At 38.3% G+C, this 13,281-nt stretch overlaps 2 protein-coding genes across 2 annotated transcripts; both read right to left on the minus strand.

Annotated features, from left to right (window-relative positions):
• LOC105175438 (G-type lectin S-receptor-like serine/threonine-protein kinase At1g11330) lies at positions 1,245 to 9,072 on the minus strand. The gene is made up of 14 exons (XM_011097873.2): positions 7,679 to 9,072; positions 7,313 to 7,420; positions 7,020 to 7,222; positions 6,721 to 6,931; positions 6,357 to 6,600; positions 6,115 to 6,265; positions 5,717 to 6,025; positions 3,381 to 3,945; positions 2,958 to 3,065; positions 2,689 to 2,879; positions 2,391 to 2,601; positions 2,012 to 2,246; positions 1,741 to 1,891; positions 1,245 to 1,568 (listed from the first exon to the last, which is right to left on the minus strand). The coding sequence occupies exons 1-14, from the start codon at positions 8,928 to 8,930 to the stop codon at positions 1,251 to 1,253; spliced, it is 4,257 nt and encodes a 1,418-aa protein (XP_011096175.2). The 5' UTR covers positions 8,931 to 9,072; the 3' UTR covers positions 1,245 to 1,250.
• Positions 10,935 to 13,107, minus strand: LOC105175439 (myb family transcription factor EFM). Its single transcript, XM_011097875.2, has 4 exons — positions 12,565 to 13,107; positions 11,849 to 12,409; positions 11,661 to 11,737; positions 10,935 to 11,585 (listed from the first exon to the last, which is right to left on the minus strand). Exons 1-4 carry the CDS (start codon positions 12,734 to 12,736, stop codon positions 11,289 to 11,291), a joined length of 1,107 nt encoding a protein of 368 aa, XP_011096177.1. The 5' UTR covers positions 12,737 to 13,107; the 3' UTR covers positions 10,935 to 11,288.

Below are 13,281 nucleotides of genomic sequence, written 5' to 3' on the forward strand. Positions count from 1 at the left end.
TTTTAACTCAAAAAATGTAATGCCGGCACCAACCCGTCTGAACTGTACTTTTAATTTGGTTGGCATACATGATTTCTCCATTTCGACTCTTTCTACGCGAAATTTCGTTCCTTCACACCCCATCTTTCCTCCTCTTTACCATATATACGCTATATATATATATATATGATAGCCATTTCCATACCAGTTACACATATATCTAATATTTAGAAAGAGAGAGTTGATTGATGATGGCTAAGAAAGTATTAACTGATAAGGTTGTATTTGAGGACTTTTTTCCGTCGATGGTGGAGAAGTTGGGTGCTGATGGGTTTATGAACGAGCTGTGTAAAGGGTTTCGGCTTCTGATGGATTGTGAGAAGGGAGTGATCACATTGGAGAGCTTGAAGAAGAATTCTGCAGTTTTGGGATTGGAGGATGTGAGCGACGACGAATTGCTGCGGTGTATGATAGAGGAAGGTGATTTGGACGGCGATGGATGCTTGAATCAGATGGAATTTTGTGTTCTCATGTTTAGATTGAGCCCTCATCTCATGAATCGGGCAAGAATGCTATTTCATTATCAGTGAACACCTCTAACATATACGTATGTACGTTGTTTAGTTTAACTGAGATTGATCTTTTTGGTCTGCGTTTTTTGGATTCTTATTTGGATCATCCCATGTATGGATGCATTTGATCAGTACAGTTCGAATCATGATATCTTAAATTTTGATGCCTGCATCTCCAAATTCAAAATGTCAAATCCTGTTTAAATCACGATATCATAATCAAATCATAGGTTTAGCTGCTGTTTGGACTTTCTTGTTCACTTTACTCGATTCCAGTAAGCCCATTAACGTAATGAGTTGAATTTTGATCGAAGAGACTTGACATTTAGCCCAACTATTTTTGCTTACTTTAGGCTAGCAATCAGAACAAATCATCCATATCTTTATAGTTGATGCTACTCGGACAAATTTCCGGTTTTGCGTCCTGATTGCATGATTTTGTTGATAACAGGTATACACCTAAGTTCACTTAAAAAATGGTTGTGACAACGAGAGAAAGGCCTATTAACCATACTATATATCAAATGGACTGTGGTAGACCCAAGAAAAACTACCAGTTTTTGGCGTGATGGAACTCTTTCAGCTACTACAAGAAAACTTATCTCCAGGGAAAGGTAAAAGCAGAGAAAAATAAAACACACAAGGCAAATCACTAGTCAAAATCAACTGCTTTTCGTCATTTATTGCTTAGCACACACATCAGCGGCCATCAACCATGGTGAGAGTGACATTGTTCAAAGAGCAACTACTTTTTTGGGTCTGCTGTGAAGAACTTGTACCTGTATCAGAATGGCTTGACTTTATAGAAAATGCCGATTGTTTTGGCTCAGGGAGCTCTATGGTTTCACTGCTTAGCATTGAGAGCACAGTTGAAATGGATGGCCTGTCTTTCGGGAGTTCTTGGACACACAATAACCCGATATGTATGCATCTCACCACCTCGGACCGGTAGCTTGCACCTGATATTCTAGGATCTATCAAATGTGCAACATTGTCTTCATTCCATAGTCTCCATACCTGAAATTCAATAATATGTCAGACGACCACCCAGAGCACTATATGCCTTAGAGAACTAAACAAAGTGATGGTGTGCAATGGCATACATAATTATGGTGGTAGAGAGATCGATTTTTATTTTGATTACTTGGAATTATTTCAAAGTAGAGGAGAGTTTAAGTTGATCACTAACATGTCCCAAAAGGTTCAAAGAGCCTTCTTGATGGTTGAAAGTTGTGTTCCTTTTTCCAGTAGCAATCTCAAGCATCAAAACTCCAAAACTAAACACATCAGATTTTTCTGAAAATCTTCCTTCCAATGCGTACTCAGGAGCCATATATCCACTGCAAGAAAGTCATATCAGCTAAATATTGACACACTGATCACCTACTTCAGATAAAGGGAAATAAGGTCAAGGTTACATATGCAAACACTATTAGCGTTTCGATGAGATATGCACTTACTATGTTCCTACCACTCTAACGGTGCTCACATGATCTTGCTTTGTTCCATATATTCTGGCCATGCCAAAGTCTGAAATCTTTGGATTCCAATCATTATCCAGCAATATATTACTTGGCTTCAGGTCTCTATGGATTATCTTCAATCTAGAATCCCTGTGAAGATAAAGGAGGCCTCTACAGATCCCTTCAATAATGTTGAACCGCTTTAGCCAATCTAGGATCTCTTGTGATGGATCTACAAGAACATGGAGAAGTAAATTATTCTTAACCTCATTTCAAGCACAGTGCTCCCTGAAAAAATAAAAATTCCGATGAAATTGCCTGCAGCTATTGCATTGATTAAAACAATTATGGTAAACAGGGTGGACCTTCAACTGACCAAATAGGAAAAAGTCCAAGCTTTTATTAGGCATGTATTCATATATCAGCATTGTCTCTTTATTCTCTACACAGCAACCCAATAGTCTAACAAGATTCCTGTGTTGGAGCCTAGAAATTAGAACCACTTCATTCATAAATTCTTGCATCCCTTGTCCAGATGCTTTTGAAAGCCTCTTAACTGCAATTTCTCTTCCGTCTGCCAATTCTCCCTAGAGTTGGAGCATGTTCAGCACTTCAATTCGATGACAGCAATACAGAGTTAAGATCACATGACATAAACAAGCATGAAAGATTACCTTGTAAACGGGACCAAAGCCACCCTTCCCAAGCTTGTTAGCTTCGTCGAATCTGTTGGTGGCATTTGCAAGTATCTCAAATTTAAACAGTGGTAACTCTTCATGATTTACTTGACTTAATGCATCTTGAACAAAGGAGTCAACTGAACCTGATTTGCCTGCTATTTCAGGTTCACTTGTCTTTCTTTTGCCTAATTGATGAAGACAGCCATCCTAAGTTAAAACCTGAATATATCAACTAATTAAAGGTATTGTACTCCAAATATTACCTCTGCGCTTAGCTATCCATTTCCAAGAAAAATATGCACAAATAGACACGACAACCAAGCCGACTACAACCACAATTATTATGGTCTTCTTAGTGTCTTTCTTACTAGCTGCAGCAACAGAACAACCATCATAAAAGTTAAGGAAGATAAGGTTTTACTCCTTCACAAATAATCCTTCTTTCCATCATAATTTCTGTCAAAACTGAATAATAAGGGCATTGGACGACAACACTAAATTTCACGATAGTAGAAAGTAAATGACCAGAACCAAACTCGTTCCAGGCAGAAACATGGTGTGAGAAGTAAGAAAGCATAATTCGTGAAACAAGGATCAAGAAATCAGAAAAAGATTGAAATTAAACAGCCGTCTTCAATATGATGACATTCTTGAATATCACAAAAGACCTCCTGACAAAAAATTACCTAGTTCAGAATTTGCCACGCGAATGTAGAGATCTGAGCCACTGCCGCCTGGAAATACCTGAACGTCGATTAAGGGTGGGCTCCAGAACATACAACCAATACCAACGTCAAAACCGTAGGCTATGCATGAACAATTCCTCAAGCACCGATCCTGACACTGATCTTCAGGGCCAAACCATCGGGCTGAGTAGCCCGAAATTTTCATCTTCTGAAGTTTCAAAAACCCATCTTCTCCGCTCCCATTACTTGTTCCATTATTCCCCTCACAGTTCAAAGGGACCCTCCTCACACACCCACTGGTCCAATTCCCTGAACTCCATTCCTGATTATTCGTCGGGTAGAATCCTCGCAAACAAGTACAAATTGGTGAAACTTGTGAGTTGCAGCTCCCAAAGGGCCCACACTTGCCATAAGTTTCGCAAGTATTGCTTGAATTGCTGGTGTTGCCCTGTGCTGTGCAGAACCGCGGGAGGAAAGAATAGAGGAAGATGGAAAGAAGAAGAAGAAAGTTCAGAACTTTTGCACGGACCATTATCATGCCCAAGATTCTTGCCTGGAAGAGTATCTACCTATGATGGACTGTTACGTTGTAGAAAGTCTGTTTCCGGAGCTAAAAAAAATTATCAGCCTCCAGAAACAGGTTGATCAATTTCAGTGAAAATTTGAAGCGTTTTGTCATTGGAAAAAGTAACAAAAGAAAAAATAACTCTTAAGATTTCCTGAAAGTGGTTCCAGTGAGAAAAGTGGCTTGAGCCCAATGTTGATTGTTTGACTAAAGCAATCGAGTTTCAGCCACACGAGCCATCAGAAGGGACTATTGCACTGGAGAACTTTCGGCGGAGATTTGCATTTTAGCATCTTAAGTTTGTGGAAAACTCAATCAGGTCCTCGAATTTTTAGAAAGTGTCAAAAAATCTCCTAGCTTTTGCTTCTATGTAATCCATAAGACCATCTTACCATCCCGTAATATAAATACATTAATTGATTGAGATGCTTATTTTTGCATTTATTACATGTTTCTTAACATTTTAATAAAAGATGAACTTACAATGCAAAGTGTGAAATACTAGCATTCGACATTTTTAAAAAAATTATATATTATCTTTTAGATAAATTTTAAAATAGCAGTACCTACCTGATAATAAATGACTGAATTTGACTATTATAAAACCTACCCATTGACATATTCAGACTACTCAAATTCATTGGGTAAAAATTATTTAGTGCCAAAATCAGACAAAATTACAATATAAAGAAAAAAGTGGGGGTACTAAGTTGATGTTTATCACAAGCTAGACCCCAATTTTAGACGTGTGCACTGCATCAGAGACTGACCAAGACGATCAAAGTTGACGTTTGTTTCCGATTTAGCAGTGAAAAAAGGGTTGAAATGAGGGAGACAGGAAAATGGTCCCCGCATATTATACACAAATACAGTTCATTTCTTGGAAAGAATAAAAAAGGAAACTGATGGTACGAAATCAGCAGCCCTTCCGCCATGTCCCTACTAAAATCATAACTATATTGCAAATTCGAAAAATTGTTCCAAAACTGGCTTGCAATACAACAGGCGGCAAGATTAGGAGAGAGGGCCGCCCATTCATATCCACACCAACTCCCAATCCAAATAATATAGTTGCAGTGCACAACAAATAGGACCTCCGCAAATTTTGTGGTCCCTATCAATTCTGCCTCAGTTTATATTTCATTCCTCCACAATTTGGTCACCATTGAATTTTATATTTCAAACTTTTTTTGTATTTTTTTAATTTATTTAATAATATACATATTTTGATGTATATTTTTTAAATAATGTAATATCTAGTATGTACATAATAATTGAAATAAAAAAATTGCAGTAAAATTTGATCACGCACCTACGGAGTGTAATCGAGTACTCCACCAATGAGCGTGAGGGAACTTTTCTTTCTTCCACGCCATTATGCTTATGTGTACCTCATTATCAATTATTATATTTAACATTATAAATGGCGTAAAAGTCCACTAGCATGATATTTAACAATATGAAATAGAATATAACAATATAATAAGAAGCTCGATTCATCATCCATCTTGTTTGTGTTTTACTTCTTAACAATTGTGTACTGAAGCATACGCAAAAATAGGTGGACAATGAAATTCGACGAGTTTCAGGCTTCCTGCCTGAGCTGGAACTTTATTTTTCAGTTATACCTGAGAGGACTGTAATTTTCATATTATTACACAAACATACAAAATTTAAAAGGAAAACAAGAAAATATCTATGCTTAACCATTTGAAGATACTGCTAAAAGAAAAGGCATATCATGTAAGCATTTCCAGGAATCCCCACGTCATCGGCCGTCAAGAACTGTGAGAGTGAGCTCGTTGGTGGAGAATCCAACTTGGTTCATCGACTGAGTTGATCCCATGTTTGTGCTGTTCCATTTCTCGGCAAACACCGGCTGCTCTGGCGCTGGGAGGTCCGTGATTTCACGGCTGAGCATCGACAGAACAGTCTGAATGGTTGGTCTATCTTTCGGAAATTCCTGGACACACAAGAGTGCGATGTGGATGCATCTGATGATCTCTCCCTGGAAAGTAGGACTTGCTATGGCTTCATCCGCGAAAGCCAAACCATTGTCTTCACTCCATAATTTCCAGGCCTGAAATGTTATGAAACAAAAGTTCACAATGAAGAAAATAATGTAAGAGATCCCGGATTTTAGAAAAGGATTTTGAAGTGAAGACTTACGCATCCTAGAAGACTCAAAGACCATTCATGGTTGTAATAATGTGTATTCTTTTTCCCTTTTACTATCTCTAACATCAGCACTCCAAAGCTATAGACATCCGATTTTTCAGAAAATCTGCCTTCCATTGCATATTCAGGTGCCATATATCCGCTGCCAAGTCAACATATTAGTATATCATACTGCACTGACATACTATGATTAGCATGCTATATATGTACTTCCCAATTCAAAATTCACGTACTATGTTCCCACAACTCTTGCAGTGTTTCCATGATCTTGGTTGCCTCCAAATATCCTCGCCATTCCAAAGTCAGAAATTTTTGGGTCCCAATCCTCATCGAGCAACACATTACTGGGCTTCAGGTCTCTGTGGATTATCCTCAGCCTGGAGTCCTTATGAAGATACATGAGGCCTCGCCCAATACCTTCAATAATACTGAAACGTTTCTTCCAATCTAAAACCTTTTGTGATGGATGCGTAGGATCTGCAGATGATAAAATTGTCTGTAAGGTATGAATATAGAGCTGAAATTAAACTGTGCTAGCAGCACAAATTTCCTGAAAAATATATAAAGCATAGGTTAGACTTCTGATCTGGAACTGACCAAAGAGACACAAGTCCAAGCTTTTATTAGGCATGTACTCATATATCAGCATCTTCTCTTCTTTCTCCACACAGCATCCTAACAGTCTGACGAGATTCCTGTGTTGGAGTTTGGAAATCACTATCACTTCGTTCATGAATTCTTCCACCCCTTGTCCAGAAGCTGCTGACAGTCTCTTCACAGCAATTTCTTTCCCATTTGCCAGATTGCCCTACAAACAAGACCACAACTTCAGTACTTTGTTATTCTTTGAATTTGCAGAACTGCATACTGGATGCAACAAGTGACGAGGATTTCACCTTGTAAACAGGACCAAACCCACCCTTCCCAAGAAGGTTGTTTTCGTTGAATTGATCTGTTGCATTTGCAAGCGTCTCAAAAGTGTATAGTGGAAACTCTTCAATATTAACTCTCTCTGATTCATCTTTGAGCACAATTGCGTTTGAATCTGAGGAAAATGTTTGCCCTGCTTCAAAAATCCTTTTGTCTTTTGCTTTATCACCTGATTTCAGAAGGAAAATGGATAATATAAGACTGACAGCTTAATATACTAGTAAACTCCTCAAGTAATTGGTTCACAGGCAAATCTCACCCTTTCTCTTGACCATCCAGCACCAAGCGATGATGATAAGAGCAGATACGGAAACAAAGCCCACGACCACTGGAATTATGATAATCAGCTTTTTGTCTTTGTGATTATCTGAAAGATGTAAAGGAAAAAAAGGTGTCTTCAGTTCACATATGTTCATAATAAATTGTACTTTAAGCGTTAATTCATCAACCACTAGTCCTCTTCTAATTAGTACTACTATCCTTAGCTGGGAAACAATAAACAATTCAGAGATGCAGAAAAACAAAAAAACTGAAGGGACTTAAATTTCTTTTTCTCTAAATTGATAAACTATATAAAAGGAGGTCTTGTAGAAAAAATTGGAAGGAATCTGTCAAAGGAGAGTACCCAATTCTGAAGCCGCCAGACGGATGTAAAAATCAACACCAACGCCCGAGAACTGCTGAACATCGATCAAGGTCTCGCCCCAAAACATACAACCGATATTAGGATCATGAGCATAAGCTATGCAAGAACAATTACTCAAGCATGCACTCCTACATTCATCTTCCTGCCTAGACGATAACTGTTCAGCAAAGTCTGGAACCTTCATAAACGGCAACCTCAGAAACCCGTCTCCATCACCTTGAGCACACTGCAGCTGCTTTTTTCTCTGGCACCCGCCAGTCCAATTCCCTCTCTCCCATTCATCTCTATTCGTGGGCTCGAATCCTCTCAAACAAGAGCAAATAGGTGAATCCTGTGCATTACAGCTACCAAATGGCCCACACGTCCCATAAACATCACATTCATTTTGAGGAGCCAACCATGTAATATCCCAATTCTTAGTCTGATCGTTCCACAAAGTTTGAACTAAGCTTCCTGAAGAATTTAGGGTGATTCTCATCAAGAACTTCCCCTCAGGTGCCGTGAAGTAGAAAGTGCCGGCACGATCGTTGACTACAGTGAACCCGTCCAGGTATGGAGAATACATATCCTGTACCCCAATCAGAATCTGCCCGTTCCAGGGGCCGCTCCTCCAGTACGGTCGGCCATTATTCCAGGTGAAAATTTGAGGAATATTTAATGCTTCAAGCCCCGCCGTGAAGCGTCCTACTTCAGGGTCGGACCCGTTTTTCCACGCCGACACGACCACCTTCTTGTCCGTAATTATGTTGTCGACTATCCTCATTGTGGGCATAAAAACATCCGAAGGTACTGCAAAAGACTCCCATATTGTGTTCCCCGTTGCATTTTCCCGCAAAACAAGATTTCCAGTGTCCTGAACTTGAAGAGTGGTATTATTCATAGGAGAAGTGGTCGCATTGGTTGACCATACAATTTCATTATTTCCGTTTCTCAGTACAAGATTGCCGTCGTCAGATATAGATACGGTGCCGGAAGTATCATTGAGAGGTTTGTCTCTGTTGGCTACCCATATCACGGTTTTCTCGGAGACTGTGTAAAAGACACCCAAATAGCGGTTGGTGGTGTTGTCAGGCGTGAAAAATCCCAATTTGAAGACCTGCTCGCGAGAAATTATGGTGTCAGGATCTTTGATAGATAAACCGAAGGAGATGGTGTCTGTTTCCAAGCAAAAACCCAGAACAAGAAAAACGGATTGAAGAACAAAAAGTTGGACGATTTTGGGAGCAATCATGGTTATTTGATCAGAGTTGTCTTTACGGGAAATGGCTCTATCTCATGAGTTGCTGCTGCTGGTTTGCATCCGCCACTGCTCACACTGGATTTGGATTTGGATTTGGATTTGGCTGGGATGATATTTGGCAGATATCTAGTATTTAAGACAATTTAAGACAATCGAAGGCGCCAAGTCAATGCTAAAAGTCATCATCCGGACCTATTGGGAATTATTTTTTCGTTTAGCCAAATACGACTATCATTGACTTTAAGTCCACTTGCCTCTGTTCACATGCTTCCTTTTCTTTTCACCATTATCGGGCGTCCTGCTCCAGCCAATAGCCTTAGGCTTCTCGCGGAAAGTGAAAACTGATCAGTTAAAAAAAACTTTTTCTACACACGACAGAGAAGGGAAAAATGAGACATTTGCTTAATTTTCTAAAACATGGATTCAATGTTTATAAAACTTTTGGAAAAAACTTCATTCAACTTGACACAATTAATGAAAACAGATGACACCAATCATCAAAACGCGTTCTTGCAACCTTTGACGAAATGACGTATGTGAGATAAGGATTGTCCAAATATTAAAGTATTAAACAAATTTGGGGAAAGTATAATTAGAACTCGAAAGAGGAGTGCTTGTTTTATTAGAACACTTCCTGTCAGTTATTTATTAAATTATTATAACAAAATATAAAATCTGCAATTATACCCCAAAAAAAGGTATAGTTGCGAATTTAAGGGGAGTCGTTAGTGCTATTAATCACTCTCTACTTTTTATTATTTTTTTTTTTTTTGAAAAATGTGGCCAAGTTGTTAGTAGCACTAACCACTTGGGCACACTTTTTTTTAATTTATGTTTATGTTATATTTAATAATAATATATACTAATTACTTAGTAGTTATTATTTTTAATTATACAATATTTTGATTTTTTAATATTTTTATAATTTAAAAATATTAATAAAAATAATACTTTATTTTGGTAGAATAAACACTAACAAAATATTATATCTTTTATTTGTTTATTGTTAGGTATTTGTTCAATAATTAATAAATTAAAAAATATTTAATGAGGACGAAGATGAAAAAGTTGTTAGTAATGTATAATTGTTATAAATTATTAGTTTGTTTTGTTATGAACAAATTCATTTGAAACCCCAAAATTGAAATAAAAAAATTAATAAAACCCCCAGCTAACCACTTGGGGTACTTTTATCTGGGGTAGACATTTATTTTCTTTTCTTTTTTAATAATATAAGTATAAATAGGCCGACTTCGTGTTGCACGAGAACTCAACTAGTCATTGGTCAGTCAATTTCTTTTTTATTTTTGGCTACTTTCTTTCTTTTCAACATACAACTACTTGGGACTGAGTTTCCGGAAATCTTGAACGTGTTTGTTGGGGATTTTTGATTTTATATTTATAATTAAAATTTGATAATTTTAAATTGTCAAGATACTTATTTTTTCAAGCACGTAATCTCCTATTTATTTAATTACATACAACAATTAGAAAAAAAAGGGAGATTATCATGCAAGTTGGCTCTTTTGTATGTGATTTTTTTTTAAAATAAATACAATATATTATATCATTTTGATATCTTTATAGTTGTATTAGTTTTCAGTTTTATCATTTTTGTTGATGAAGCAATTGCAGAAAGAAAGAAAAAAAACAAAAAACATAACTATATAATATCCTTCTTATTTCGTTTTATAGTTTTCTATTTGACTATCAGTTATGTTTTCCGACTATAAAATTATTGTTATGGTCATGTTAAAAAAAAAAAAAAATTGCTATGGTCACTTTTATTTACTTTAAAAATATCACTTGTGTTTTATTTTTAATAATTGGAACCAACAGCTGAATCATCATCAGACAAGTTTTGCTGCATCTGGCTTCCAATTCCTACTGTTTCTGCAGTCCACTCACAGTTATTACCATGGGCTGTCTTCTTCGGGCCATGGGTTTAGTTCATTCTCTCTACTATGATTACGGAAATAAGAGTGTATTTTTATGATAAAAGATTCACTTGTTCTTATAATAAAATGCATGGCGTCCTCTTATTTGCAAGCTTTATCAATTACAACAGTATTAGATAATAAATTCATCATTTTCTAATATCCAATTCGACATCAAAAGCAAATAATCGCATTATGCACACTGTTCGACTTAAACAAATGGAACCTGTGCCTACCATTTGATCTTGCAGCCAAGTAACTAATCTTGTGACAATTGCGGCTGACGACATTAATTGTTGCATTGCTTTCTTCAACTTCCATTCTGTATCTCCACGTAGCCTTCCTGCTGCTGCTCCTCTCCGATGGATCGCCGGCGCCACATTGGATATATGATCCAGGGAGCTATATCTGTCTAGACATGGAACTGGTGGAGGTGGACGGCGTGGTGGTGCAGTTGGTTCCTAGGGGGCGGCGGGTGTGGTGTTGCTACTGCGTGATAGATTTCTTGTGGCACTGATGGTGCGGCGGAACAGAAAGAAGGTAATATTTGAGTATTGGTGGCGGTGTGTGCTCCGTACAAGGGGGTGTGGGCCGCTGCAGCTGCGTATTCTGGTGGGACCCATATGCCTCCTAGGACTACCAGTTTTGGCGCCCCACCCATTGCCGCTTGCGGGCTTGGACTTAGGCTTCTTGTATGAAGTCTGTATTTCTGTGTACACAAAGAGGTCCGGAGCAATTAAAAAGATGAAATCTTTCTTTGGCATGAAGAGCGAGATGTACGCACCTGCAAATGGCTTTTAACTTCATCATTTGTCAAACCGTCAACCTTCATCAGTTCTCTAATTTGTTTTGGAGTAGCCACTGCGAGCAGTTCATTACAAGTCAAGAAATGGAAAACGAATACAGTTAAAAGCATACAGTTTTCAGGGCTTTATATATACCTGAAATTGATGCAGTAGTATAATTTCTTACCTTGGGAACCACCCAGCATGTGAAGAGCATGGACAAAACGCCTGTGCAAGTCGGGCGACCAACATCTCCTCGGCTTTCTGTGAGTTTGAGTTGTGGTTGCAGTCCCACGAACTCTCTCTTTCTCAGCAACTGAACTATTGCCAAACTCACCAGAGTTTTCACTCCTGGAAATTGTTTCTAGTGAATTCCTGGTGTTTACTGTCTCCTCTTTATGGGATGAGGAAAGTGCTAATTCTGGAAATGCTGCCCCACACGATGAGGAGTTTCTATCTGATTTCTGTGGAGAAGGAAGAAAGCCTCCTGCTGCACTGATTCCCTGCTTGACAGTCAAAGCCAGCTCGGTGTCAGTTTCTATGGGAGAATATTTTCCTTCAGTCTCTTGATTCCATAGTTGTGCAGAAGTCATCCAGTTAGCTTTATCTGCCGATGCCTTCCCCGCCGCATTCTCTTTCACTTCTGGCCAACTTGTGTCTTTAAGAGGAATGAATTCTTCCAGTACGGGCCTTGCCTCTAATTGGTTTGTCCTCTGTGATTTCAGCTCTTGCCTTGACGCCTCCACAGCTGATCAAGAAACCATTTTGTTGAAAACAGACAATTGTTATTCGACATGCATGAGACATCTACGTACAGTTTTTTAAATCTTTAATCAAGACAAAGAGGAATATTAGTTGAACGGCTGAACATTCAGAGCAAAGATGGGTTGAAGAATTATTTACCATAGGCGAGAAGTTGGACACAAAGAGGAAGCTCGCGCTTGAAAGCGTCAATCTTGAACCTTTCTTCTTCAAGACGAGCAACAAAGTCTTGGAGCTTTTGGGTTCCTTCAGTTTTCTGCTCTCCACAAGAATTTAATTGCATGGGATGGATATTATCAGCCGATGTTATCATTTTCTGAGTAACATAAATTCTCTATTTCTCAATTCCTATGTTGATTCTGTAAACATATAGTTGACACTAAAACTAGTTATATCTGTAAGAGATTGATCAAGCCAAGAAGCTGGTCACCGGAAACTGAAAAGGGAATTAAGGGATGTTTGTGAACACGATAAGGATAGAGGGGGAAACTGGTCTTGCTTTCAGGGTTGTGTTCGTCGAGGGAGAATAAAGGGAAGTTCTGGAGAGAAAAGAAGGCAAATGGGGCCAAAAAGACAAGGCACGGGAATGAATTTGTTGCAAAGAGCAAAGGCAGGCAGCTGTATTTAATAGTGTCCTGAGGGAAGGAATCACTTGGTCTCTGACATAAATGAACCAGGGGGGGTGGGGGGTCATTAATATTAGGAAAGTACCTTAGTTCAGTACCTTTGGAGCAGCTTTGTGCGGTACAATATATAAAGAAGCCTCAGCTATAAGCATCAATTCTTCTTCTTAGACTACTTTCTTCTTTTCCTTTTCTCTCTTTACGTTGTTGATACTCCTTTCTTTTAGCCCATTAA

This window comes from Sesamum indicum, linkage group LG12 (assembly GCF_000512975.1).
Source record: "Sesamum indicum cultivar Zhongzhi No. 13 linkage group LG12, S_indicum_v1.0, whole genome shotgun sequence".
Lineage (NCBI taxonomy): Eukaryota > Viridiplantae > Streptophyta > Magnoliopsida > Lamiales > Pedaliaceae > Sesamum > Sesamum indicum.